Source organism: Hyperoodon ampullatus (genome assembly GCF_949752795.1).
Source record: "Hyperoodon ampullatus genome assembly, chromosome: 7".
NCBI classification, from domain to species: Eukaryota; Metazoa; Chordata; class Mammalia; order Artiodactyla; family Ziphiidae; genus Hyperoodon; species Hyperoodon ampullatus.
This window is the reverse complement of record NC_136920.1, coordinates 34,530,628-34,558,447: the sequence shown is the minus strand read 5'-3', so window position 1 is coordinate 34,558,447 and position 27,820 is coordinate 34,530,628. Positions and strand designations below refer to the sequence as shown.

The following is a 27,820-nucleotide window of genomic DNA, read 5'->3' as shown; positions in this document are numbered from 1 at the left end:
AGGAAGAATCAAGCAGGATACCTATTCTGACCTCTAAAAGCTGTGAAATGTGACCTCAGAATGCCATAGGTTCCATCACATGATATTTTTATAATAATATAGTACTCTTTTCCATGTGCAAGTCATTTTATGCTTTGATAACACTCCAGGTGAAAGAATTAGTGACTGAAAAAGAAAGTATCCAAAAAACTTTCTGGGAAAGTACTGAGCTAGTGAAATATCTGTAGGATAATTTGTGAGTAAAATCTGTGAGAGAATTTGTAAGTAAAATGAAAAACTCTATGGTACATTTTGGTTTTGTGGAATTCCAAGTGAAAGTTGTATTCCAAATTTCATATATATATGGCTACTATATATATACATAAATTTCATATATATAGCTACTATATATATAGTGCGTATATACATATATATAGTGTGTGTATATATATATACACATATATATATATAGCTACTGTTAATCTAATTCTTATCCTCAGGGGTATTTTTTTCCCTTCTCTATCATATTGACTAAGACAGTGAGGTTTGGCACAGATTTCAACACTCACCTAATGTATTTCTGAAGTTCTAATTGATAAAAATGTCCTAACTACTAAATCATTTGGAAAGTAACTGCACTTCTCAATTTGCAAATACTTAGATCAATACCTTCAATAACTTGCTGGTCCTCAAAAACATTTTTAGACATTCTTTTCCTTCTCATTTTCAGATATTTTCCCCAGTGTACTCCCTTTTCACTTCTTTCCTCCTTTTTCAAACTGTATTTTTCTCGTTTCCCTTGTAAACCACAGCCCAATTTTCTTTTCCTCTCCTATTATTTCCCCTCCTCTTTGAGACTGGAGAAGAGAAGGCAAGCAATGGACTGTGGCTTATACACTCCAGCTATTTTTTAAATTCCTCTATTGATTATTTTTCCCCTCTTTCTAGCTTCCCTCCCTATTAATAAACACCAGTTTCATAAAATTTTTCCCCTATCTCACGCTTCTTTTAAAGTTTTCTCCTCCTGGGTAACATTTAAACCACCCAGCTTTGGGACTCCTTATCCCTGCCAATTTGGACCATTTCTTCTTACTTTGCTGACACATAAATCTTTCTAGGCCTCTTGATCTTACCTGTCCACCAAAATAAATATCTGGCACCTGCCCTAATATACCTGACACTGAGACATTGGTTTGTTTCCTGCTATCTTTCCTCTGATCTAACCCATATGGCACTTGTTCCTTTTTACCCTTTAAGGATTTTATTTCTTTGCTTCTTTCAAAAAGCTTTCACTGCCTCTCCATTTATTAATTCACTTCTTGATCCGTGGTCCCCTCTTACTCCAGAACTTTAACAATTATTTTCTAGAGTTCAACTACTAAGATCTTTACTTCTGTCACCTTAGCCTGATGGAATGCATTGAGCTTTCAGGTGTGAGCTGAACAAAAAGAGTAGAAATCCTGTGGACAAAGCCTTTGGCACCAAAGAAGACCCTAGGGCTACTGAAATCCCCTGTGGGCTGGTAAGCTATCTGCAAGGTTCTTTTACACAATATTGTCCTAACAGCTTCCTGTAGGATGTGCCTTTCCTCTTTACCCAGCCCTGGAGAAAGACTCCAGACTTCTTACTGAGCACAGACTGAATTTTTCATTGTCAGGTGATAGAAGGGAAGAGGAAATATTACACTGAAAACACAAAGGGAGCAGAGTATTTAGTTATAATCACTCCTACTTACCAAACACACCAGCCTCTCCTTTGCTGAGCAAAATTAATTTCAAGGCTTCGTCAGGACAGCTGTAATCACAAGAATGACTGGAAGAGGACTTAAAGGTGTGTGGGTGGGTTGGGGGGAGGGATCAAAAGCAGTTAAGTGTTCTAACTGCACCTGCAGGATGCAGGGATGTGACATGAGTTCACATATATGTGAAGGGGGGTGCTGGGGTAGATGCCATTCCCTTATCAGCCGTGGCAGAGAAGCATTTAATTTGCATCTCCCCTCCTGCAAACTCCAACATATTTGATGGTTTAAAAAAACTACAGAAAAACCCAACAAACAAACAAAATCCCTGAAGTTTATTATAACACAAAGCAAGGAGACTGATTCTTGCACTATGATGAAATCAAGCCCTAGTTTATTCAAAAAGGAAGTTGCCGGGGCACTTAACGCTTGGCTGTTTTTTCTCACCTGAAAGTGGGGTCTTCCAAAGGATAACCTTCAGAATATTCTGGGGAACAGTCATGTTATTTGTGGCCTTAAATAAGTGTAAATACATATTAGACATCCCTGTCTTCTAGCAGGGGCAAGTACAGAAGTCTACTAACCAATGGACGAGAAGTATGTGGGCTGTGTGTGCGTGTGTGTGTTGCCTTAGAAATGGGTAATCTTCTCTAAAGCCATGTTGTCATAGTTTTCGTCCTTGGGATCATAGCCTGGAACATGTACCAGGCTTTCTCGCCTGCGGCAGTTTCGTAAGGCAGATTCAGCCCCTTGTTTCCAGGTACTGCCATTCTTAAGGTTTTCCTGAGGAAAATGGAAAGACACATATCAGTGGGATAGTCTTAATGTATTCCAAGTCAAACTGCGGGAATCTTGCTTAGGCTCTCCCTTTGGAAAAAAATGATAGATAAATATGAAAATAACTAAATGATAGATAAATATGAAATGATAGATAGATATGAAAATAAGTACAAAGAACTGACCCAAGGCACTTCCTAACTGATAATTTTGATGCCTCAATCCATGTAGGTACTACTTCTAATGATAATAAAAACAGAAAGAACAATCTAGTGAGCATTCACAATACATCAATGTGTGGTGTGAAGAAGTTTATATATCTAGTGCAACAGTCCTGTGAGGTAGTAGTATTACCTCCTGAGGAGAGACAAACCTGTGTCTCAGAAGGGGTGCCCCCTCCTTCCTGTGAACAGCAAGGCCTCTGGTTGCAACAGGGGTCCCTGTATGCAAACTTCCCAGGAGGCTGCTCAGTGTTACCCTTTGGCAAAGGAGCCCAGTAGTGACATACTAAGTGCCCCCTCCCACTCTCGACTCAGCCTTGAGAACAGAAGCTGCCTGCATCAACAGGATTTCTCATTTATTCCAGGAAACTCAGGCCTGGGAAGGTAAGTCTATAAAGCAGTAAATAACATGATTCTTTCCTTCTAGAACTTCCTCAAAATCCATTTATCCAAACGATACACTGCTTTGCTGGCTGTCATCTCAGCAAATAGATTGCCTTCCCATTCTGAGCCCTTGTCAAGATGATGCTCTCCTCGTGGCAAAACTATGAAACTCAGCTTTACTTCACATACATGTTATTACGGTGTTTTGAGGAAGGAAAGCAAATGACATCTTAGGAGTTGTGATAAGGGCGAAGAGTCTCTCTCCTAAAGTACTGAAAGAGTGAAATATCTGGGTCTGAAAGAACAATAATAAGCCCTCACTAAAAAAGAAACAAAAATGCCTGCCTGTAATCAGGCTGAGAGGACAGACACAGATAAGACCTGTTGCAACTCCAACAGGAAACAACGCTTCTCCCAAGGTCTTGGAATTACCAGATGCCATAATAACTCATTGAGTGATGGCTGCTCTTTAAGCAGTGCTGCCCCAGGTGGCTTTATCTTCATTCCCACTTCTCTTACTTAGACCCTTCTCAGAATCTTTCAGTGGGAACCCGAACCTTTACCCTCTTGTTGAGGGTGGCACTCCCTGGTTCCCCTGGGGTAGCCCTGTCCCCTTGCTGTATGTATCGAGTCAATAAGTCCAATTTGGTCTGATCACAGGCTGTTCCTGGTTGTCTGGGGCTGATATGACCTTAATCGTACTCAGACAGTGTCTGTAGACCTTAATAGCACTGGAACAATGTCCCTAGCCCTGTGTGGCCTAAACACAATTCTCAGTGGGATAAGGGGAGAGCTGGGAGGTTATGTGTATCCTGTCACTTCTCTACCTAAGAAGTTCCACCAATAAATCTTACTTTATATTTACACCTCATGGCACACTGGAGATGTTCATGTGTAGATCACAGTGCATGGTTTCCCCCCAGTTCACAGATAAAAGCTGAAGTTCCAAGAGGTTAAATAACTCACCCAAGGAAAGTTAGACATGGAACCAGGATTAAACCCAGGGCTGACTCTAAAGCCCATGCTTTTCACCATTATACTAGATGTGCCCCCTCTTTTCTTCCTTTTCTATTATTAATTTTTTAAAATTTTCCTAGAATTTACCCTCACAGGGATTAAAGGGAATTTTGGAACTTGATCAGTTGCAACAACAATTCAGCCCAAAGGCACATTTACCTATCAACATAATTTATGTGCTTAAAAACTAGTTAGCTGAGGTAACTGAAGTGGAAACATCTCTTTCAGGTTCTCATATCCACTGCCTTCTCTCCTTGAACCCAGCCTTGCAGATGGTTTAAATGGGCAGAAAGGGAATCCTTTTGAGCCAATTCATGTTGTTCAGAAGCTCAAACATCAGCTCACCTGCTCTGTTCCACTGTCATGCTGAACACCACACCAGCACAGTGTTTTGTACTTCTTGGACCAAAAGCAAAATAAATTGCAAACTGGTCTAATTAGCAGCGGTTGAATATCCTTGCCCTTTTGGTGACCTATTAACAAAAGGAAAAATGGGTAAGTTGTTGCACACTTCCAGGAGTTTCTTTGATTATTTAAGCATTGTCCACTTGAGAAGCAGGTCACTTCTAAGCAGAAAGGTGAAAAGAGGCCTGATTGGTTAAAATACAGAAATTGGTAACTGCTCAAAAAAGTGAGAGTTTGCTTTTAAACATCCACAAACTGTCAGGTCAGGCAAACTCATGGCTATAAACAAATAGAAACAACATATTTATTTTTAAATATTTATTGTGGAAAACCCTCCTAGTACCCTTTGTAGGCCAGCAGAGGAGACTGCAGGAATTATATAATTTCTTCCTTTAGGAAAGCTCTCAGTGTTCCACCAAATCAGATCTATTAGAGGTCATCAGAATCAGTATTAGTGAAATTAGGAAGATTATTTTTACTGTTTTTTCTTCCTTTCACGCCAGCATCCTTAACAAGGAATACCTTCGTGTTCCCTCCAGCTACTCTGGACATCCCTGACGTCTCCTTCCTTATCATTAAAACATACCTGTTCAATGTCTTATTCCTTCAACCCTGTTGTGGAACCAGAGTCTCTGGCCAGCAGAGCCTAAAATATTTACTGTCTAGCCTCTAACATAAAAAGTTTACTAACCTCTGTGTTGGATCTTTGATCTTGTCAGAGAAATGTTATAGATTACATTCTAAATTGTCAGGAATCATATATATGTGTACGGTAAACATATGGCCAGAGGGTCTTTGTTGCAATTACTCAACTCTACCTTTGTAGAGTGAAATCAGCCAGAGACAATAGTATATGAATTGGCATGAATCTGTTTCTATAAAATTTTATTTATAAAAAGAAGTAATGGACCAGATGTGTTCTTAGTTTACTGACCCCCGACCTAAGAGATAAACTTAATGAATTGATAACTAAAGGTTTTATATCTGAGGCCTGTAGCTATATGATACATGAAGAAACAAATTGGGAAGGTTCACATGAGTACAAACTGCTGTGCAGTGGAAACCAGACTAGAATAAACTCACACAGTGTCCTCAGAGTGCGAGGTTCTGGCCACCTGATAAACTGATGAAGATATTTGTTCTTGATTTAGGAAATGGTATTTTCATTTCACAAGGTTAAGGAGATAAAGGAAAACAACTCTTAACTGCCCAGTAGAATTTTACCAGTAATAACAAAAACTTTAAAGTATATCTTGGGCCAAGATCACCTTTTAATAGCTGATGCAGAGAATCATTAATGATATAAACCATCTGGAGGTACTAATCAAAATAGACATAATTCTATTTTATGAGTAACATAAATAGCATATATTTGAAGTGCTAGATCATCTAGAAGAAGCAGAATTGAAATTATCACCTATTAAGACCAAGCAGGACAAATAGCAAGAACTAGACAATATACGACACATGATGAGCAGGCCCACAAAAGGCCTCTGGCTTCCCCACTGACCCTGTCCTGCAAACAGTTAACATTTTAAGACATTTTTAAAGATTCATTGGGTGTTATAGAAGGTTTATGAAAGCCCTTTTGTGACCAGACCTGAAGGTGTTCAGATAGCACTAGTGCCTCATTTGGAAGATAGGTGCCAGGAGGCAAGGATCAAAGCTATTTTCAAAGATTTGGTCGAGTGTCATAATTACCCTCTGATAAAGTGCTTCCTTTTGGTGTTAAGGACATTTCCCTAAGATTTTGGATATTTGTAGAAAAATAAAACACAAGGGTTGATACAAGGACAGTTGTTTGTGCTCAAGATGGCAAAGAAGTTTCCATCTAAATACAACATAATGGCTGCTGCATTAACACAAGAACATGTCAATTCCAACAAGCATCTGGAAAATACCTAGAATTTATGATGCCCACAATACCTGCTTTGGAACCAGCCAGCTAAAACTTTAGCTGTCTTCCAAAGGTGACTGACCACTCAACTGATAAGTCTAGGTGTATCCTACTAAGATCAAGGAAGCCTCCGTGGTTATCAGGGCACTGAGGCAAAAATCTAAGCACCATAAATAGACCCCCTTTCATTTGAGCCCATTTTCCATAACGAAAAATATTTGGGGAGTTCATGAATGGCTGGGGTTACAAAATTTATATTCTAATCCTTAATAGCCAAGATTGGCTTAAATTTAAATGAAGAGCTGGTGATCTCTTGCCCAGAGCAATAAGGCATTGGAGTTTGCACATAGTGTTTCTAGTCACCAGGAATATTGCCATTCAGATTTTGTGTTAAGTAGTAATCTTGACTTCCCGTATAGCCTGTGACTATATAATGGTAGTGGAAAACTAGAATATCTTAATATTTGATTCAGCTAAACTGCATACTCCAAAGAGGCAGAGTAGATTACAGTGGGCCTATTCCATGCCATCCTCCCCCACCAATCCTTCATGAACTTTGGCATAAAAAGGACACTGAACCATCAGAGGGACTATGGCTCAAGGTACAGGGGGGAAGCCAACACTGGTACCAGAAATGGCATAGAGTGAAGCTGCTCACTGCAGAGCTCCTGGGCCTAGAGGAGTGGCCTCCGAAGGACACCATATGCAAAAGCAACAGTAAGACTCTCCTCTGCTTATCTAGTAGGCTAGTAAATGCTAACCCATGATACAGTAAGGCATTTATGAGGAAAAAACTGAGATGAAGGGGAAAAGAACCACTCTTAATGTTTAATCTTCTTACTGATATATTGCAAAGGATTTTTCCTACTCAGGCCCCTGAGGGCTATGTGTCTAAACATCTTTTTTTAATAATATATGGGTAATATTTAAGAATACACTATTCATATTAGTAATCACGTGTACAATAATCGGGGGGATGCTTTTACATGTCAGTTTTGAGAAAGTAGATAATATCTCTTTGGGAAAAAGGACTTTTTGTGGTGGACCCAAATTCAGACCCATAAGACAGCTGCCTAGTCCAGAAGTGTGTGAGACCAGCCCATGTCTTCCTTGGTCCCCAGAAGAGGAAGGCATGTAACCGACCTGTCGCAAAGCTGATGATTACTCCAGCAGCCATGCATCCCAGGCAGCCTACTGCACTGTAGTATAGGTAGGAGAGCGCATACCAGGTCTCAGCGATGGCAGGTCTGCAGAGAACAATGACACATCATCAGTTCCGTGTGTGTGAAGTCATGATTCACAGTGACTTACAGGACAGCCGAGGGTTCATTTTAGGGACTGGCACCTCTCAAAACCCCCAAAGCTTAACTTTTTGTCACTTGATTATTTTTTTTAGAAAACCGACTGTAGACTAGTTGTACTTTATATTCCACTCAACCCAATCCATCTGTGAATTACAAGTCTTGCTACTGAACCACAATTGCAATGAGGACCATGCCTTCCATTTCTTTTGTATTATTTATTCTTCAGACATTTACAAGGCCCAGATTTAGTGCCAGAAATTGTGACAGACACTGGAGATTAAAGATGAGTAAGCCACGAAGTCTTCATGTAGGAGTTGACAATCATAAAATAGGCTAGAACACCAGGGTGGAAGAGGAACAAAGGATTTGGAGAATATTCAGAAAGAGTGTCAAACCCAGGCTGATATGTGAGATGATGCCTCAGGTTATTTTTTTTAAATGGTTAGTTTTAATCAATCAAAGAAAGCAGTTAGGGCTAGGATTTAGCATTCCAAGAAAAGAGGATAGAATAAGCACAGGCAGTAAGGAAGAAACAACATAGTGTACCTGAGAACTCAGACCTCCAATTAGCCCTCTTGCCAAGTTCACTCTTGGGCATCAGGATGCAGAGGGATGGATATTTACAGAAAGCTGGAGCCCCTAGACACTCTTCAATGCTGGGTACCACCCAGAGCCATTCTCATAGGGGAGCAAGATGGTCTCCTCAGACTTAGCACAGAAGAATGCACTTTTCTCTAACCTGGTAACCCTCTCTCTGGGACTTGATGCTATCCTGAAGGTCAGTATACCTGCTGGACAGCAGTGGAGGCACTGATTCTGTCACATTTGATGGGACACACTGGTCAGTTGATAAAGGCAAAGGCCATGTCTTGGAGGTTGGTGCAGGGTAAATTAAGGCCCCAATGGCCACCCAAAATGACAAGATGATCCCAGTCAGAAGGCCTCCTAGGGCACCCTTGATGAAAAAAAAAAAAAAGTAATGAGAGATTTGACAAAGCCATTGAAAGAATAATGAGATGAGGATTCTACCCCAGATCTTGGCCACATGTGCTAGAAACAGCCCACTTACACTGCCTGCCTTCAACCCCCCACAATGTAGCTTTAATTAGGAATAAATGGTTCCTTAAATGAAGACATTAGAGGGTTTTACTGTGGTCATTATATGTAAAATTTCTAGCAGAATTTTTTTTTCTCTTTTTGGTTTCTTCCTCATCTCTTAAACATCTGCTGAACCTCAGTTTCCAGTAGAAGAGTTTCAGAAATTCAGGAAAACATCAGATAATGGAGACGCTGGGGTCATTTTTCACTGACAGCCATTATAAGCTACTACTATATAGAAACTTTTACCCCCATAGCTCTTCCCAAAGTAATTCTGCTCAAGTCCTCTGACTCCCAAGTTTGGAGTTTTTAGTTTGAGTCTAACTACTAGCAAGTATATTTACTAGTCCTGTCATTTAAGGGTCATACTTCTTGACAAAAAGTTAAAAGTCAATGAGTCATTTCTCCTGTAAAGGAAACAGAACAATCGAGCAGGGATCAGGACCACTGGAAACTAAAATTGGATGTTGCTGGTCTCTGCCAGATAGCTGAGCCTTCTCTGTGACAGAAAACACTTGTTGGTTTCTCTATTTATTCAGAAAAAAAAACTCCTCAATTACAGCACCAGAATGTTCTGTTCGTTATAGTTTGGGGGAAACTAAAGCAATGTGTATGATTTGAATACCTGGGCCCTTGGTCTAGACCAGCGGTCTGCAAACTTCTTAACAACCAGCTAAGGAGTATTTTAGGTTTTGTGGGCCATTCAGTGTCTGTCACAACTACCCAATTCTGCCATCACAGCACAGAAACAGCCATAGACAGTATATATACATAAGAGAGTGGCTGTGTTCCAGTAACACTACTTGTCATCACTGAAAGGTGAATTTCACATAATATATAGGTGTCATGAAGTATTATTTTTCTTTTGATTTTTGACAACCATTTAAAAATGTTTAAACCATTTTTAGTTTGCAGGTCATCCAAAAACTGGAGATCAACTAGATTTAGCTTGAGGGATACAGTATGCTGGCCCCTGGCCTACCAGTAAAGGGTGAATGGACTTCAGTAGGAGAGTCAACCCTCACTGATTTATAGTAGCTGCCTGGAGAGCCGTGCTGAGAAGGATTCTGAGGTTGCATCCACATTCTGTGGAAAGAGAGCCATGACTGATTAGTAGGATCAGCCATGGCTAACGACAAAGGGAGAGGTGACCCCAATTGGTATTTTTTACTTTCCTCTATCTAGAACAAGGTGGTTTCCTGGATTAAATAGCAGGACCGTAACTCGCTAACATAGATGAATTAATGTTTTGAATGAACTAAGTTGTTATGTTGCTAGTTATTAGGGTTCTTTTTGTAGCTAGGAAATTACCTTTCCTCATATTATCTCCGCAAGAATTAAACTAGCCCTGTCAACCTCAATCTCAGAAAAGTTGATTAAAACAAAGTGTCTCCTAATAATACTGCAAGGAAGCACTGCAAATTCCCAAATGTTTCACATCTATCCACTCTCTTTACCTATCTACACAAGATTTATCTAGAATAGAGGTCAATAAGGGTCAGGTAGCCACAGAGACCTAATTAGGCATACCATGTGGCTCAGGCTTTATCAAGACTCCTATAGTATATTTAAAAATATGAAGAACTGGGCTTCCCTGGTGGCGCAGTGGTTGAGAGTCCGCCTGCCGATGCAGGGGACACGTGTTCATGCCCGGGTTTGGGAGGATCCCACATGCCGTGGAGCGGTTGGGTCCGTGAGCCATGGCCGCTGAGCCTGCGCGTCCGGAGCCTGTGCTCCGCAACGGGAGAGGCCACAACAGTGAGAGGCCCACGTACCGCAAAAAAAAAAAAAAAGAAAAGAAAAACTAACTAACTAAATAAAAATATGCATACAGTCAGGTTGCCTAGAGTCTAAAGACTTTCTAAAAAGATTTGCATGTAAGTGGATGAATGGCAATAAATGACAAATGGCAATTTTGCTAGATTGAAAAAATTATATTTTAAATATTTAAAAATATTACTATAGTACTATTTTTCCACATAAGTGTTCCTTTTGATTTATGTTTACTACACAGTCATCCAACCAATGTTTATTTAAAGGCAAACCACTAGCTTGTCAGCCAACAGCACAAAGAAGATTCAGCTGTCAGAATAAACCAGGCTGGTCTCCCCTCCCTTTCTTAAATTAGTTAATTAATTAAATTACTTATAATTTTGGGTAACTAAATATAGAAAAGAAAATTTACATTTTTAAAGTTTTTAAAATCATGTTTTAACTAAACTATGTCTGATCTCAATATCTATTTTAAATTTCATTTTGTGGGCTCTTAATTTAGAGAAGACAATTTAAACCCTAAAGAATCAGGTTTGATGCCATGACATAGGTATTTCATGACCACTACTTTCTTGGCTTTCTGCTCCTAATACAGCTTCACTGAAGTCAGAGATTGGAAGGCTGGGGTTCTATTTAGTTCTGCTGTAGAAAGAAGCCCCCATTTTTTTCTGGCAAAGACAAATAGCCTTTCCAAGGAGGACTGAGAGGAGGGAGAAAATGTCTGGGGCCTAGTCTCAGCTGGGAAGTGTGAAGAGGGGCGTGGGAGACTTACCTTCCAGTTCACAAAAGGGAACAGGATTCCCAGAGAGAACAAGCCCAGCATCGGTCCCCCACACATGCCGTGGATGCTGAGGGCAGCCTGTGGATCAAAGCAGATCAGATCAACAATACACTCCCCTAAATCTGTGGCCCACCTAGGAGCACCCCCTTTCTTGGACCTGAGATGAAATACAGTCCTAGTCTTGACTGTGCCACTCATTAATCATGTGCTTTCTGGAAATCATTTCTCCATTCTGGGCTCATTAATAAGCACTGTTTATGTAAAACACCAAAAACGCCTACAAACGTATGTGTGTGAGGGTGTGCACGTGTGTGTAAACACACACAGGCAATTTGGATTTGGTAGAATAAGTTTTCCCTCAAGCCTGAACTTATTGATTTGTTTATATTTTCTATCTTATCAAAAGCTTTTTAAATAATGTACCTAATAAATACATCTATACTTATGTTGAATATCTCAGGTAGTTGATCCAGCTGTTCTAATTTAGTTTGAATAATTCTATAATTTTAATAATAATAATTGTCTGTTACCCCTCTCCTGCTATCCCAGCAGAATACCTCAAGGATGTTGAAGCATTAAGTTGGGACATGATGGGGAGGATATTGGACATTCCATATCCTATATCCCATTTTTATGGCTCTATCTCCTTTGGATATAGAGAGAGTTTGGCAAATGCATTTCCATATCTCTTAACCTCTAAGTTATTGAAGCCGGCAAACTGGTTAGGGGCTTTAATTAAGCTAGTTTTCTATCAACCTATAGCCTTGGACCATGGCCTTGCAGAAGTCTTGAACATACACAGGCACTGACATGCCTGCAAGGGAACATGTATACACATAATGTGCGTGCACGCACACACACACACACACACATACACACACACACACACAAAGCTACTCTGCAATACAGCCCTGTCTAGTTCTATCAATACAACTGCAAGGCTCTTAGATAAAGCAGCTGTGATAAAGATGCTCTAAAGACTTTATACATATTTCCTATTTGTCAGGCACCCCTACATGTCCTATGTGTCAGAAAATAAAGATGAAATACCCTGGCACTCTAAATAAATGACCTCATTTCATCCCCACAATTACCCTGCTTAGTTGGTAGCGCTAACTGGATTTTATAGATGAGAAATTTGGACCGAGAGAAAACATATTAAAAGTATACTTTCAGTTAGAAAGTGGCAGAGATGAGATTTACGAGTTTTAAGACAGGGTTGTCTGGCTCTGAAACCCACATTTTCTCTCCTAAAAGCAGTCCCACCTAAAAATAAATAAAAAATAAAATAAAAGTAAAGTCAGAGAACAGACCACCATCATGGTCTCCTTTTTCTGTTTAAGGGGAAAAAGTTCTTGAAAGAATCCATCACTAAGAGAATACTGAGATTCAATTTTTGGCCCTGCCACACGTAACACATAATTTGGTGAACCTTCAGTTATTAACTCAGATTCATTTTACTTCAGAGAGTCTTCTTTCTCTATAAAAAATAGAAATAGGACGAAGGGGCCTTCAAGTCCACTCCAGCTGCAATATAAATTTATTTATCCAGAAAAATGAGCTACAATGCACTGTTATGATTGTTTTTCCAGGATAATTTTTAGAGAAGTCAATGATACAGATTGATCTTTGACAAGATGGAGGCAAATAAGATTAAAGTAGATACTTTTCCCTAACGTCAATACTTAATATTCTTGACATATTCTCTGCTGATTGATAGTATTAATTCATAGTTGCTGTGGTTGCTGAATTTGGAAGTTACTTTACTAGCTATTATATGGGAGAATCAGTAAGTTAGGAAAAATGTTTATTTCCTCCTGTGGGAGAGAAAATGAACAATCTCTTACAAAGTCCTTAGCCAATATGCCCCAGGGGGAAAAAAGTCTTCACATGCTAGAAAGAGAAATAAATCAAAGAGTTTCTGGATTTGAAAAATATGTATTTCTGTAATGTACAAAACTAACCTCAATTTCTTATCTTTCTTTTTTTGTTGTCATTAAGCGTGTTTAATTGGAGGAAGACAGAGCTCATCTGACAACCTCCACCTCAGTGGCCAAATCTCACCTAAGCCCCTCCTGCAAGGAAAGGACAATGGCTCAGAAAATGTGTTCTAGGACTGAGGTTGCCTTGCTGTGTCTTAGTTTTCTCAGATGTCAAGTGGGGATCAAAATACATAGGGGCGGGCCCATTTCCCAGCTCCACCACTCTTTCATTATGTGAATTTGGGGCAATTCTTCACCTCTCTATTTCTTAGTTTCTTCATCTGTAAAACTAGTACATTAATCATAATACCTCGTAGAGAAGTGATGAGGATTAGATGAGATAATACATTTGGGATGGTAGCTTGAACATAAGCGTTCCATAAATGTCAATTGTAATTATTGGTTTTCTTGCTAAGATTATCATTCCTACTTTTATTTCAGGATCATACATTCTCAGATCTGGATTTCAAAAGGGTTTCTAATTTTATTACAGTGTACCTTGTCACTGAGTCTCATTACTAGTTTTTAAAAGTTTCCCCTCTTGAAAGAAATTTTGGTTGAAATTTTACATGTATGTGTAATTTGGACCTGGTATTGGAGAGTATGAGCATTTGGGATTTGGAGGAATAGGCAAAGTATTAGAAAAGAAGGTGGGTAAAAAGTTGCTACAAAATCAAGTGAGTCTTTTCCCTCTTTCATTACCTGTACAACACTCCCCAGGAGGGATGCAGCCACGGCCATGGAGGTACATATCACGCCAAACAATAGACCTGGAGGAAAGAAACTTCATGACTATCATCCAAGCTGGCTTTGAGGGATCCACTGAGCTCCTGCCCAGGGCCTTCTCTCATGTAAGCCCTATCAGAAGGGGTCTCAGGAAGGACTGTCCACCCCGCTTAGCCATCACAAGCCCCAAGAGGGGCATTTAAGAGACTTTCTCCCAAAGACATGCTTTCCTAGGTCAGGCAGAATGAGCTGGAATCCAGCCTTGAGGAGTCTTCTCTTCAAGATTTAAGAAGAACGCTGTCCTGATGATTTCTCTGGTGGTCCAATGGTTGAGACTTTGCCTTCCAATGCAGGGGGTGTGCAGGTTCGATCCCTGGTCAGGGAAGTAAGATCCCACATGCCTCGTGCCAAAAAACCAAAATATAAAACAGAAGCAATGTTGCAACAAATTCAAGAAAGACTTTAAAAATGGTCCACATCCAAAAAATATTTTAAAAAAAGAAAAAGAAGAAGAAAGCTGTCCTGTGGAAGCAACATGAAAATGCAGAAAGGTCACTGGTCTACTAGGCTAATCCAGATTAAATTCGTGAGAATTAAATCCATTTTGACCACTCACCAATAATCACCTGAAGAGGCTACTAACCTCTCTGGGATATGGATAGTTTTTCATCATTAAAATGGCTAAATAGCTATACAGTTTACCTCACAGATTTTGCAAATCTGGAAAATTTTCCTGGTCTTTTCATGCTTTATTCATATCTTCATTATGGCCCTCAGTATACTGCATAATGATTTCTTTGTTTACATGGCTATGTTGGAGCATCATAAGGGCCATCAGGGTACCACACTCTGCAGCATCTTGCACAGGGTGCCTCCAGCGTCATAGGATCTCGCTGGATGAATCAACATATCCATCTTAGTAATCTTTTAAAGGTGATGTCTTCTTTCAAACCATCTTCTTAAAAATAATTGTTTTTATACATCTTTGTTTAAAAACTATCTGAAAAGTCATTCAATTCCCATTACAATCCTAGACTAAATGAGAGAGGGTGAGAGACAAGGTGCTGGAGATGGATTTAGACAGACACAAAGTGACAGAAATAGAGAACATGATTTTTCTCATTCTGTTTGAAATTCTCTCTCAGCTAAATATTTGGCTCAGTTCCCAATGTCACCATTAATGCCATTTTATTGAGTACTGACCATATGTCAAGTGCTTTACTAAATGCCAGTGCTATAGATGCCACTGCCCCAGAGATCTCACATTTTAGGAAGGGACTACACATAAATAAATTAATTTATCCAACAGTGCCTGTTGCATAGTATTATTATCATTATTATCATCATCATTTCAGATTTAGTACATGATATCTATAAAATTTATTATCAGGAATTCACTTTTTTTTTTTTTTGCTATACACGGGCCTCTCACTGTTGTGGCCTCTCCCATTGTGGAGTACAGGCTCCAGATGCGCAGGCTCAGCAGCCATGGCTCGTGGGCCTAGTGGCTCTGCGGCATGTAGGATCTTCCCGGACCGGGGCATGAACCCGTGTCCCCTGTATCGGCAGGCGGACTCTCAACCACTGCGCCACCAGGGAAGCCCAGGAATTCACTTTTAAGATGAAATCAGGATAGCAAATTTTAATGCTATATTTTCCAACTTCTCAATAAAACACAGAAAAATAAGGAAACTCACACAACACTAAAATCCAAGTTTGATCAATAAACCTCTCAGAATTCTAAAATTGTTCCCATTATATTTAAAGATGATAGATTAGAAACAATGTTTGCCCTCATTCTGTTTCACTTCATGAATAAGCAGAACTCCACCTGCCTGAAGAAAATAACAAAAGTGTCTTTTCTCTACTACCAATTACCCTCTTGCTGGGCCAACAGTTATCTGTTTCAAATGGGATTCTAGGCAACCACCCCTCAACCCAAGGGTTCTACTTTTTTGTGCTGACTAGAGAATTGATTCAGTCCACCTCTCCCCCATATCTTTACACTTCCACCAGATTGCAATCAATAGCAACCTACAAGACAGCGAGTTTAGGGGAAATTGGTGGGGTTCCATGGAGACCTGGAGTGTATGGATCCACAGACAAAGCAGTAAATGGCGGGGGGTAGAGAAAACACCACAGTTGCAGCAAATACTATGGATTTTCCAAGTGCTACATCAGCTCGGAGGATCAGACAATAAACCATAGGCATAAGAGAAAGTTCTACCCAGCATATTCATGAATATCTGCTAGAAATTGGGAACTGCACCAGGAGTGATGCCAATCCACCTGCTATTAGCTGTAACTCATTATGCAAGATAGTGAAAAAATTAAGGCAATTCAACTACCCAGTTAACAAACATTCAGTCAGCACCAATCTCTCCTTGTTCAAGCATAAGGAAAAAGAATAAAAGAAATATGGGATGCATGCCAAAATATTACTAAACAAGGAAATGAATAATTAACCTGAAAACTCAAATACAGAATATGTTTTCTGGAAATACTTAAGAACCAGAAAAAAAAGTATTTAGAAACTGGCAATTTCAATATGATGCAAAACAGATAGATTCAATTATGCAACAAGTGCAGTTCAAGAGAAAGCAAATGGTATGAAAACACAACAAGGTAGGGTGCAACACCCAAAAGTTTAGATGAAGATGAATCCAGGTGTGATAAGGAAGAACTATAAGGAAATTAAAAATTATAATAGTTGACCAAGCACTTCCACACCTAAGTATTTATCAAAGAGAAATGAAAACATGTTCACAAAAAAGACCTGTGCAAGAATATTCATAGCAGCTTTATTCATAAAAACTTCAAACTGAAACAACCTAGGTCCATCAATAGAAGTAGAAATTTTTAAAAAAAGGTAAATCCATACAATGTCATACTACTCAGCCATAAAAAGGGATAAACTACTGATACAAAAAAAAACATGGATGGATCTCAACAATATTATGCTGAGTGAAAGAAGTCCTTACAAAAAAGAGTGGTACTGTGTGATTCAATTTATATGAAATTCTAGAAGAGGTAAAACTGATCTATGATGAAAAACACCAGAATAGTAGCTGCCCCTAGAGGGAAGTGGGAGTAGGAATTGACCAGAATAACCAAGATAACTTTCCAGGGTGATGGCAATGATTTATATCTTTAGTGATTGAGTTACACAGGTGTACACATTTTTCAAAACTCAGCAAATATATACTTAACATTTGTCCAATTCATTGTGGGTAGATTTTACATTTAAAAAACTTTAACCAATTATTGAATTCTAGTTAATAATATGCTAAAATAATTAGGGGAAAGTGTACTGATGTCTGCAATTTATTTTTAAGTGTATCAAATATATGATGCATTAATGGATGGATAGACAGCTAGATAGATATGTGAAAAAGCAAGTTTAATAAAACATTAATGGAGAATCTTGGTGGTATATATACAGGAAATCATGGTAAATGTCTTTAAACTTTTCTGTATGATTGAATTTTTATAGTAAAATGTGAGGAGCAAAACACAACAGCAGAATTCAAATCATTATTGTTAAGAAATTTACTTTGTGGAGAACTTAAAGTAACATTGAGATAAAACCTGAGCCCTTCAAGCATGCAGAGGAAAAGGACAAAGTTATGAAAATAAGGGAAATAATGAAGAATATGGAGAACACAAACCCCGAATGAGGGGAGCTGCTCTACCAGATATTTTAAATAAAACACTGCAAAGCTATAATATAAAACAAGATGGTATTAGTTCTGCAATTGATAAATAATTTAATTTAATGAAAATAAGTATATAATATTAAACATATCTTGATAGATAAAATAATTTTATATTGCATATTATTACTACTAAAACTATTAAAAACCAATGAAGAATATTTGGTAATAAAGGACTCTAGAAAAGACTTTGGCTTTATTAGACAAGCTGACTGGCGATAGTGAGCAGAACATCTTCCTCTGTGGAGAGACTAAACAGGATCAATACATGGCGTAATCAAGAGGTGTTGATGTGATGCATCTAGGGTGTAGGATGAACACAGAAGAATGTCGAATGTAAGGTTGGTAAAAGCTAAGCTAACTGGTCATTCTTTCCTAGTACCCTCCTGGTATCTCCAGAAGTGTAAGACTTGACATGTGAGATTCCTCATGTATCTTCACATGAACTTGTGCCTGTCAGAGTGCCGTGAATAGCGTGTGCAGGATTTGACACGTACCACACGTTCATTTCATGATATGGAATACAAGATCCACTGGCTGTACCTACATAAGCCTTTACTGATCCAGGTGCTCAGCTTGTCAGAGAGATGGGGAAAACAGCTCTTGACAAAATCCTCAAACGTCACTGTTGCTAAGGCATTGATGCTGGCAGCCACGGTGCTACAGGGAGAGAAAATCGAGAACATAGTCCAAGGTAAATAAAGCTGACCGGCCTGCCCTGGTGTCCAGGGCAAATAGACAAGGCAGGGCTCTAGAAAAAAACAGAGACAGACATATGTCCTTATTCTGGAACTTCAGGGGAACTACATGGCCTGTCTACTCACTCTTCAAAGCTGCTTCTGTGCTTAATGCTCTTTGATATCTTCCTCTAACTCCAGTGAAGAAGCTAGGCTTCCATGCTGGAACTCTCACTGATTCCCCTAACAAGACATTAAATGAGTTAGAATGCAGTAGCTGAGATTTGTGTGTGTGTGTGTGTGTGTGTGTGTGTGAGAAGGTTAAACTTGAGGCAGAAAGTACTGACTATCCTAATCCAGGAATCAGTACAATATGCCATTCACTCATTCATTCATTCACTCATTCATTCATACCATTTATGCATCTGTTCATTCTGAGTACTAGGCATACAATGGTGAACCAGAAAGGTATAGAGCTTACACTCTACTTGGTGACATAGACATTTAACAACCAATTATACAATTGACTACAATTGTTATGAAGAAAAATAACAAAGAGCTATGAAATCATGTCTTTCAGAGGCCTAAACCGATATGAAGTTAGGATATTCTTCCCTAAGGAAGTGATGGTTAAGATAGGCACTGAAAGGACCCATGCAAATTCAGAAAAAGATGTTTTAGAACAAAGGGAAAATTACAAGTAAATGCCTACAGGTGGAAAACTTGTTTCATTCAACAACAGGAAGCCCCAGTGTGACTAGCATGCAATTAATAAGGGAGAAAGGAGCAAAGATAAGACTAGGAAGCAGGCAAAGACCAAAAGCACATAAAAGCTCTGATATTCTCTCTGACTTTCCAATCAGAGTTCAGTCTTATAGCCCTAAAACTCGCTTAGTGGACAGAAAACCCAAGAAGTTGTTTTCTTTGCAGAATAGCATGAAAGCTTATTAAATTCCTCATCTAGACTGGGAATATTTTAGCTAGTAGAATAGACGTTCCCTATAAGACTCCTCTTCTATCTGTAGATCCATGCAAGTCAAATAAGGAAAGGAGATGATCAAATAAAATAAACTTCCATGCTCCCAACATATATGGCTCAAAATCCATCATTTGAAAGTTTCGAACATTAGGATTAACCCTTGAATCCATTGGGAGGGAGGGAACAAAAAACTGATTTTGGCCCAGAGGGAGCAGATTTGTAGAACCTTTGCTGGGTTGCTTTTGAGGTCAGATGTATTATCCATATGTCAATTTCTCAGATTCTAAAACTGTTACAAGATGGTGAAAATCGTTTTTTTTTCCTATCACTCAACCACCATCTCTTTACTCCACCCCCCACTCTTGTCTTTCCCTTTCCCTAACCCAACACCCTCCTTAATGTTATAGTAATAGTAATCTCTCTATAATATGTACTGTCCAGTGTCTCTTTCTTGGAATTTTCGAACTTGAGATCAAAAGAATCAACCATTCTCTTATGGAGGAATTAATCTGTTGACAGCTATATTTCTCCATTCTGGAGTCAGCTTTAAGAAAAATAAATAAAACTCTGTAGGGAGGGACAAAATGAAAGCTAGTGTGTCACCCTACTTGTGTTTGATCCTCTGGTGTTCATCATTTCTGTCCTTAGTTTCCTTGAGATACTAATACCAACACCACAGAAAATATGACTTTATATTACTGATGCAAAATCCTACAAAGAGTATTAGTAAAAATAATTCAGCAGAACACTAAATTAAAATTATACTATAAGCAATTTAAAGTCATTATATGAATTAAGAGATGTCACTATTTTTGAAATGTCAACATATTAATATGCCAAAAGCTAAAAAAGCAAAAAATACTCATTTCAAAAATGCCAATAGTTGGGCTTCCCTGGTGGTGCAGTGGTTGAGAATCCGCCTGCCGATTCAGGGGACACGGGTTCGTGCCCCAGTCCGGGAAGATCCCACGTGCCGTGGAGCAGCTGGGCCTGTGAGCCATGGCCGCTGAGCCTGCACGTCCGGAGCCTGTGCTCCGCAATGGGAGAGGCCACAGCAGTGAGAGGCCCGCATAAAGCAAAAAAAAAAAAAAAAAAAAAATGCCAATAGTTTACCAAAATTCAATATTTCTCCCTGATAAAAATATTTCTTAAAGTAAAATAAATATATGCATTTTTGTTCTTTTTTATGATTTTATTAGTTTTATATAAATATTTTAAAATGTAAAAAATAATATAGTTTAAACCAAAACCTGAAATCATATTTAATGGTAAAATCCAAGAACAATTCCCTTTAAAATGCATAACAGGCACTTCCCTGGTGGTGCAATGGTTAAGAATCCTACCTGCCAATGCAGGGGACATGGGTTCGAGCCCTGGTCTGGGAAGATCCCACATGCCGCAGAGCAACAAAGCCTGTGAGCCACAACTACTTAGCCTGCACTCTAGAGCCTGCAAGCCACAACTACTGAGCTCACCTGCCACAATTACTGAAGCCCGTGAGCCTAGAGCCAATGCCCCACAACAAGAGAAGCCACTGCAGTGAGAAGGCCACGCACCGCAAGGAAGAGTAGCCCCTGCTCGCTGCAAATAGAGAAAGTCCACACACAGCAATGAAGACCCAACACAGCCAAAAATAAATAAATAAATAAATAAATTTATTTAAAAATAAAAAGATAAAGTGCATAACAAAACAAGGATTTCTGTAATCCCTAAATTTTTTTATCATTGTTCTCAAAGCATAATTACATAAGAGTGAACATAGAAGTGTAACTTTAGAAAAGAAGAGAACTCAAAAGTATTTGCAGGTATTATGATTTGAGTACACCCAAGTTCTATAGAATTAACTGAAAATAATTAGGAAAAATCTGATATCAAGGGAAATTCTGTAAAAGAAATATAATGAATAAATACTAACCTAACATATTTTAAATCAAACTTTAAAGCTTAGTCACTAAAATTATTAATATTGTCCTAACTGTACACAAATAGATCAAAGGAATATAAAAGAAAGTCCAGGAAAAGTTCCAAATATATAAAAGAATGTAGGATGTGATAAAGGTAGTATTTCAAGTCAGTGGTGAAAATGTGGCTTTTTACTAAAAAATAATGGGACAACTGTCTACTAACTTAGAAGGAAAATAAGTCAGGAACTCCTCTTCATTTCTTATACCCCATGTATAGTCTAGATGATTTAATAATTTTAACATTTAATAAGGCCATAGACTAGAATGATATCTGGATGATTATCTATAAACATGGAATGGAGAAGCCTTCATAAGAATGATATAAACCCAGAAACCAAAATGTAAAAGGATTGATTAATATGAAATAGAAGCTCAACATACTCAAAAATACTATTAATAAAGCAAATATACATAGGACAGATGAGAAAAATGAGACATGTCAATAGGCTATTTTCTTATATATATAAAGAAGAAAACTCAAAAGAAAAAAATAGCAGGGAATATGAATTGGCATTTTACAGAAAAAGAACTACAAACGGCCAGTGAAAGTATGGAAAGGTAGCCAACCCCACTTCTGATCAAGGGAATATGTATCATACTAAGTGAAGTAAGTGAGACAGAGAAAGACAAATACCATATGATATCACTTCCATGTGGAATCTAAAAACATGATACTGTCTTAATGTTTTAGTCCATTGCCCTCAACACTCTTGCCCCCATTCGCCAAGTCACTATCATGTCTAACCTGGATTAAGGCAAAAGACTCCTGTGTAGTCACCCACTTTCACCACTCTTGCTTTTGTGATAGCCACTTCCCTCCACAAAGAAGACTGAGTCTTCAGTTGTATGACACCATCAAACCTCCTTGCTTCAAACCTTCCTATTTAATATGAAATGCAAGCTCTTTATTCTTTCATAAAGGTTCTTCCTGATCTGATGCCTGCTTGCCTCTTTAGGCTCCTCCCCATCTGCTGTCCTCCCCGTTCCTTATGCTTCAACTCTTCTCTTGGATCCTGAACTATTCCATGCAGATTATCTCCTTGAGGCTTTGGTATTTGCCCTCCCCACTGCCTGTAAAAGTTTCTGCCTGTGATCTTCACAGAGCTGGCTTCTCCACACACTTTAGATCTCAACACAAATGTCATATACTTAAATAGGAATTCACTAAAGACCCTATCAAAAACAAAGTCCCCAAACCTAACCTCTCTCTAGGTTATCACTCTGTCATTTCCTTTATACTATTTGTCATTATCAAACAATATCTTCTCTTTTTTGTTGTTGTTTAGTTATATATTGTCCATCTTCCATGTCTACTAGAATGAAAACTCTATATCAGGGCAATACTTATGCTAGTCTTGTTCCCTGAAGTATCCCCACTGTCACCAGCTGTGTTTGGTATAATATAAACCTTCTAAAATATTTGTTAGAATAAATGTGTGAAAAAATTTGTATTTAGAATAATGTCTACATTTTGGATATGGATGTTCTTACATTTTGGATATGGATGTGCCTGAGTGTGTTATTGAAGATAGAGAGAATGGATTGCAAAGGATAGATCTGTAAGAATGTATTGCAGCTGAATGAGAAATGCCAGCAGAGACAGCTGCCTTGTGTGCAGGTGATGCGAAATCATGGGGGCAGTTGGCATCAGACAAGGTGGAGAAAATAAACAGAGAGATCTAGTGCAAAGGCAGACCTAGGTTTATGTACCACCTCTGTAGTTTACTGTCTCGCCATGGGTAAGTTACCTACCTTGCTAACTCTTAGTTTCCTTATTTGTAAGCTGATGATAATGAGTAGTTTCGGCCTCATATAATGTGTGACAACTAATGAGCAAATGCATATAAGGCATTCAGCAGGGCAGCTGACACACAGTGAATACTCAGTAATACTGATGATGACTACGACCATTACCCTTGTCATCCTTGTTGCCTGGCTATCACCATCCTCACCATCATCATTATCAGAACATTATTGCCAAGTGTAGTCAATACACCAACCTCAGAGTTCCACTGAAGGCACAAGCCACAAAAAGTCCTGGCAGTCCTGGCATTGTGGCAAATAACTCCATGACGAAGTATGGCATCAGCTGAGGAGGAGGCAAAACAAGATGGGATTAGTGGTCTCATCAGCAGTGTCTGAAATGTGGGACTGTATTGTAGCTTTTTAGCAAAAGGAGGTGGGAAAAAAAAGAAAAAAATAAAGTAACAATAAAGGGATTTGTCTGGACTATTGTTGTTAAATGCTAACAAATGAGGTTATGATCAATCCAATTCCATGGACCTGAGGTGCAGCTGTAGGGGAGGGGAAGGGATAGGAAGGGGACAGTCATATAAGGAAAATGTTGGATGAACTTTAGAATATTCAGGAACTTTTAACTTTTTTTACGTTTGCAATGTGTGCTATTTTCTTGCCTGTTTATCCTTAATGTTAGAAACTAAATCCTAAAAACAAATGCTTAAAACAGGTCTTCAGGGAGTCTAGGTATTATGGTTCTACTCTGGAGCCAGATTTGTGGGAGAGGAGCAGCCACAGGACACAGTGGGACAGTTGTATATGTAGGGGGAGAGGATAGAGACAATAGCTCCTCCCGAGAATATTCTCCGTGAATGGAGTTTTTAAGGATGGACCAAGAGATTGTCATACTGAGTAAAATAAGTCAGACAGAGAAAGACAAATATCATATGATGCCACTTATATGTGGAATCTTAAAATAACGGTACAAATGAACCTATTTACAAAACAGAAATAGAGTCACCGATGTAGAAAACAAACTTATGATCACCGGGGGGAAAGGAGGAGGAGGGATAAATTGGGAGATTTGGATTGACATATACACACTACTGTGTATAAAATAGATAACCAATAGGAATCTACTGTACAGCACAGGGAACTCAATACTCTGTAATGACATACACCGGAATAGAATCTAAAAAAGAATGGATATATGTATATGTATAACCGAGTCACTTTGCTGTACAGCTGAAACTAACACAACACTGTAAATCAACTGTACTCCAATAAAAATTAATTTTAAAAAACATGTTTAATGTAATATATTGGGGTGATATTGTTTAAGCCATAATGAGAAGACATGAGCAGAAGCATTATAGAAATAAGGGTCATTTTGTTCAATCTGAGATTAAAGCATCATTAATCAACCTTGTGATGGATAGAAAAAAATAATTGAATGGTGGCATTGAAAACCAAAGCTATAGGTTCAAGTCCTCTTCCACTCTCCCCAGCCCCTCCCTGGCCCCAGTCCTTGCCTTCAAGGACAAGGTGAGATACCTACTTTTTACATGTTCACTCCCCAGTATTAGAACCTGATCTGTGATAATATCATCCATGAGGAGAGGAAAGAAATCAAGTCTTTGGGGTTTGGGAAATACCTACAGGTCCAGGTCGAAAAAGAGAAAGGCTCAGCATCGATGGCCAGAAACACACTCATTTCAGCTGTTCCCCACCGGCCCCAAGGGAGCACATACCTGGTCTGGTGCTGAGATGATACCAGAAGTCCAAGGATCACAGTGTTTGAAGTGGGAGTACATGATTAAGCCAGAGAAGACAGCACATGCCAGAATGACCCAGAGGCCCAACAAGTTGAAATACAAGGCTCTAGAAAATAACACATGGATCTACTGGTAGACTCTGTCATATTACAGTGTGGTGAGGACATTACCAAAGACTCAAGGTAAAATTTTGGGGGCCTTTTTGCTATAAAATAAAATTCTATCCCTTCAAGAATGCATATATTTTGATATCAAGTCACTATGTTATACACCCGAAACTAATACAAGTCAATTATATTTCAATTTTTAAAAAATCATTACTTTTTATACTTTTGCATTTTTTTTGTTTGGGCATGTTACACTTTTAGACTGATTATGAAATTTGAACAAGGTAGATTCTTGATGGGTTTGCTTTTGAAATAGCTTTTCTGCAAAGTTGCAATGTGTAGTGTGAGGTCTATTTCCTTGGATGAAATTTCATAAAATCACTCATATTATAGAACTTCAAGTAATTTCCCCCCACTCAATTCATGAAACTGTCAAAAAGCCAACTTACATTTTAACATCTTTTATTCCAGAGGAATGATGAGATAAATGTAGAAGTAGACACGTTTTGGAAATATTCGCTTTGGAGATTAAATCAGATGAAGTTTAAAGTTCAGTTTTTTAAAAGGCAATAGAAGGTATGAAAAACCTAAAGTCATTTTCCCCATATTCTTTGGAGCAGTTCTTTTTATTCTACAACAATTCTTTTATTCTATAACATTCTGCTTAACTTCAGTTTGAGTGCATTTGTAATATCCTATGGTTATTTTGTATTCATACTGTTCTTTGAAAGTCAAAATATTACACATCTTCTAAATCTCAGGGAAGACTTGAAAGTTGTCTGGCCTCACACTGGATCAGTGAGAGAACAAACAATCTCGCTCTGGCGAGAGTTTCAAGGGGCAGGGGGCCCAAAGAGCAACAGGAGGCATTTCCTGGGATTCAGCCATTGTTTGAAGGGATTCAGATGCACTCACATTCAAATGTAAGGACACATATTCATTTCAAAGCCCCCTAAAACCCCTGCTGTACAGGTGTACCTGACTTTCAGAAAACCCGTAAATCAAAGTATTCTTTTATGAAGCAAATATATTAAATAATCAATCCATTTGGAAATTTTTATTTTACATTATTTACATTAGGAAAGGGTATTATCTCTGAAATTCCTTCCTTGGGATTATTCCAACCATATTTATCTTTGAGTTTTAGCTGTTTGTTTGCTTTTGTTTGAAAAAGGTTGATTTAGACATAGCCTTTGGGGAATACATTTGATACATCAAATGGTCAATATCTGCAAACTGAATTAGCTGTACTCTTACTTCCGCCATTTAGACAAATTCTATTCAAACTTTTCTCAGGCCATATCATGGATAGGCCTCTTTACCTGAAAGGTCACTCCCTGCTCTCTCATCAGATTCTACTCCTTATACGGCTTTACATCTTTATAGCATTTATCCTTATCTGAAATTGTATAATAAATTTATTTGTTTATTATCTGTTTCCCCCACTTGAACACACACAGGGCTATGTCCCCAGAGCACCCAATAGTGCTGGCACATAGCAGACGTAAATTATTTTATTTTTGTTAAAAATGATTAAATGAATAAATGAAAAATAGAAATTCTTTACAATATGGTTATACTCTTTTTTTTTTTTTTGCGGTACGCGGGCCCCTCACTGTTGTGGCCTCTCCCATTGTGGAGCACAGGCTCCGGAAGCACAGGCTCAGCGACCATGGCTTATGGGTCCAGCTGCTCCGTGGCATGTGGAATCTTCCCAGACTGGGTCACGAACCCATGTCCCCCGCATCGGCAGGCAGACTCTCAACCACCAGGGAAGCCCTGGTTATATTCTTTACATCATTTCTTTTTTGAAAAAGCACTGGACCTGGAGTCAGAAGACTTTATACTTAACAACTGTGTGACTTCAGACAAGTCACTAAGATTCTGAGCCAGTTAAATCCTTGGTAAAAAGAGTGTTAACATACCTGCCTTACTTCTTATTATAGGACTAATATGAGGATTGAATGAGTTATACTCCATAAAAATATATGGAGGTTATACAGCCATATGTAGGTTATATAGCCATTATTCAAAACAATTTTAAAAACTCACCAGTCAACTATGGGAAATGAGAAATCAGTGGCAAAATTGTATAATAGAATGTTAAAGCCCTTGTATTTGAACTTATTTTTTCTTCAAAGATAGACTTTAATTCTCTACAGGGCTAATTCTCCTGTTTGCAACTTAAGCCACTTCATCGATTCATTCAGAAAATATTTATGAAGCATCACTATGTACCAGGTTCTTCTGGATACTGAGGACATAGCAGTGAGCAACCCAGAGCCCACCCTCATGAAGATGATATTCTGGGATTAGAGGCAGGTAATAATCACCAAAATGAAATAAATAAACAAGGTGATTTTAGATGCAATAAAAGATATAAAGAAATAAACATAGGCAAAGAGAATGGAACATAAGTGACTGGGTGTGGATGTGCTCATCTTAGCTGGGACATGAGACGGTGATGGGAAGGGACCTGGTAACCTGCACCAGCTTCTCCTGACATCACAGCATCATCTTCTACCTGCAGTCCTGAAGCGTAAACTGAAGTCTAGAAACAAAAGCATCCAAAGCAGCTTCCAGGGAGCACGTCTAAAATGACTTGGTAAGTGATACTATTCCTAAGTGTGAAGAAGATCTGGCTTAAGATGAAGCTGTCTTTAGTGAGTAATCAGCATTCTGGCCATGCAATTAAATGCATCTATAATGGGTCACTTCTGGTTTTAACCTATGGCCACATTCAGTATGAGCTTTATGGATGTATTTTCACCTATCTATGATGCAGA

The 27,820-nt window shown here is 38.6% G+C and overlaps 1 protein-coding gene across 1 annotated transcript in view; it reads right to left on the bottom strand.

Annotated features, from left to right (window-relative positions):
* Window positions 1–2,347: 2,347 nt before the first annotated feature.
* SLC5A12 (solute carrier family 5 member 12) overlaps window positions 2,348–27,820 on the bottom strand; it is a gene marked incomplete at both ends in the record, with an annotated part of 42,847 nt that continues 17,374 nt past the window's right edge. The window contains 9 exons of the mRNA XM_079708897.1: window positions 2,348–2,500; window positions 4,462–4,589; window positions 7,562–7,665; window positions 8,511–8,677; window positions 11,366–11,452; window positions 14,059–14,126; window positions 18,343–18,455; window positions 23,416–23,504; window positions 24,904–25,033. Coding sequence (XP_079565023.1) covers window positions 2,348–2,500; window positions 4,462–4,589; window positions 7,562–7,665; window positions 8,511–8,677; window positions 11,366–11,452; window positions 14,059–14,126; window positions 18,343–18,455; window positions 23,416–23,504; window positions 24,904–25,033 — 1,039 coding nt within the window. The remainder of the gene's footprint in view (window positions 2,501–4,461; window positions 4,590–7,561; window positions 7,666–8,510; window positions 8,678–11,365; window positions 11,453–14,058; window positions 14,127–18,342; window positions 18,456–23,415; window positions 23,505–24,903; window positions 25,034–27,820) is intronic.